Below are 2,631 nucleotides of genomic sequence, written 5' to 3' on the forward strand. Positions count from 1 at the left end.
TATATATATATATATATATATATATACATATATACATATATACATATATACATATATACATATATACATATATATACACACACAGAGTCATATATATATATGTATATATATATATATGTATATATATATATAAAGAGCAAGAATATGATTCTGAAGGAATGTCTTTGTGAACTAGCATATGTCTTTTAAGTTCAGATATTGTCTTACAAGTTTTTTGACATCTGACAAGTCATAAGAGTTGGTTGGTGTTCAAGATCATTACCTATCTGGGCATTACGATTTTCATGTAACTTCATATGGTTCATGTATCCTGCTTTTGATAACAGAACATGGTCACATATAATACACATCCAATGTTCACTGTTGATTACAGTTCTGATTGTTCCTTTGCGACAGGCCCTTTTAAGTTCAGAGTGCTGAATCATCATTTCCTCCCAGGCATTGCAATAAGTCCTAACAGCACCTCTCCACTTGTTCCGATCTAGAGTATCATTTTCCCAATCACCTTTGTTCATATCTAGTTTCTTCAGGTTTTCCTTTACACAGTCTTTATACCTTTTCCTCAGCTTATGTTGTGGTCGCTTATCAGAGTTGAGCTCACCATAAAAAAGACGCTTTGGCAAACGCTCATCTTTCATTCTAATAACATGTCCAGTCCATCTCATTTGAGCCAAGATAACATGTTGTTCAATTGAGCTACAATGTGCCATGCACAAAACCTCTGTATCTGATATGAAACATTCCCACTTCACCTCTAAGATACATCTGAGGCACTTTTGATGAAATCTCTCCAGCATTTTTATGTGATGCTTGTAAGTGGTCCTCGACTCACTTGAATAAAGAAGAGCAGTCAATACACACGCTTTATAAACACTGATTTTTGTCTGCAGGAGAATCCCTCTATCCGCCCATACTCACTTTTTGAGCTCTCAAAACGCAACACTTCCCTCCCTTATTCGATAGTATATCTCTGCATCAAGCCTACCATCTCTTGACAGTGTGCTTCCTAGGTAAACAAAGGTAAAAACAGGAGTAAAAATTACTTTGGTTTTCCCCAAACTAATTGTGAGTCTGAAATGTACAAATGCAGTGGAAAATCTATCCATTAAATGTTGCATATCCCTCTCTGAGTGTGCCAACAAATCAGCATCATCAGAAAAAGTAATTCTCTGACAAATCTTTTGAAAGTCTTTGCTTTGCAGTTAAACCGGGTCAAATTAAAAATACAACCAGATGTCTGAAATCTGATTCCAATTCCTCTGTTGCAATCCTTGAAAGCATACCAAAATAATACAGCAAAATAAATAGAGAAAGTGTAGGGGCAGGAATATCTCCCTGTTTGACACCATTGTCCACCGAAAATTCATGAGATAGCTCACCATTAAAGACTACCTGAGCTTTCATGTTTCTGTGTAGTTCCTTAAAAATGCTCACAAAATGTGTTGGACGACCAAGTTTACACAAAACAATCCAGAGTGCCTCCCTATTTACCAAGTCAAATGCCTTTATTAAATCTATGAAGATCTCGTGTAGTGGTATTTGTTCCTCTAACCATTTCTCTTGCACCTGCTTCACAGAAAATGTCATGTCCATTGTTCCTCGCTCACTGTTCTTCAGGAATCACATGTGGACACACATTCTCAACATGATGATCTAACATGATCCTTGAAAGTATCTTCCCAGTATGTGCCAGAAGAATTATCTCTCTAGAATTACCACATATTGCTTTCAGGCCATTACACTTGTATACATAGATTCGAATGCCATTATCCATACTTGTGGCACAGAAGATTCATTCCTAACTCGAGTTATCAGGTTATGAATTTCAGATGAAATATGATCTCCACTTGCTTTCAGAATTTCAACTGGAATACCATCCAATCCAAGAGCTTTACCTGATCTCAGTTCACATAATGCCAGATTTACTTCTTCAATGGAAGGTGTATCATCCATGTGTTGCACTATCTCTCTTTGCAGAATGCTGTTTATGATATCTATGTTCACTACAGGTGGATTGTGGAAAAGATTTGCAAAGTGTTTTCTCCATCTATTCATTATTCCAGGAGGATCTTTAATAACCCCATTTCCATCTTTCGACTTCAAGAGAACATATGATGATGAAGATTGTGGTCCAAAAGTTTGCCGCAATAAACTATAGAAACTTTTAATGTCTTTCCTGTCATAGGTTGCCTGTACTTCCTCGGACAAATTTCTCCACCAAGTGTCGTTAAACCTTCTGAATTCTTTTTGCAACTCTACTTTCTGACCAACTTTTCTAATTGCACTTTGTTCCTAATGTTTGAGTCAAGAAGCTTTTCATGAGTCCGCTTTCCATGCTAGCATGGGTTGGACGATTTGACTGAGGACTGGTGAAACCGGATGGCAACACCAGGCTCCAATCTAAATTTGGCAGAGTTTCTACAGCTGGATGCCCTTCCTAACGCCAACCACTCAAAGAGTGTAGTGGGTGCTTTTACGTGTCACCCGCACGAAGGCCAGTCAGGCAGTACTGGCAACGGCCACGCTCGAAATGGTGTCTTTTATGTGCTACTCGCACATATATATATATATATATATATATATATACTGAATTAACAGATGAATGTATGATCAAGTGGTAGCAAGTATGAG

The 2,631-nt window shown here is 37.4% G+C and overlaps 1 protein-coding gene across 1 annotated transcript; it reads right to left on the reverse strand.

Annotated features, from left to right (window-relative positions):
* Window positions 1-1,212: 1,212 nt before the first annotated feature.
* LOC106880825 (uncharacterized) lies at window positions 1,213-1,593 on the reverse strand. Its single transcript, XM_014930953.1, has one exon. It carries the CDS (start codon window positions 1,591-1,593, stop codon window positions 1,213-1,215), a length of 381 nt encoding a protein of 126 aa, XP_014786439.1.
* Between the last annotated feature and the right edge of the window lie 1,038 nt (window positions 1,594-2,631).

The sequence above is a fragment of the Octopus bimaculoides genome, chromosome 20 (genome assembly GCF_001194135.2).
Source record: "Octopus bimaculoides isolate UCB-OBI-ISO-001 chromosome 20, ASM119413v2, whole genome shotgun sequence".
Taxonomy (NCBI): Eukaryota; Metazoa; Mollusca; class Cephalopoda; order Octopoda; family Octopodidae; genus Octopus; species Octopus bimaculoides.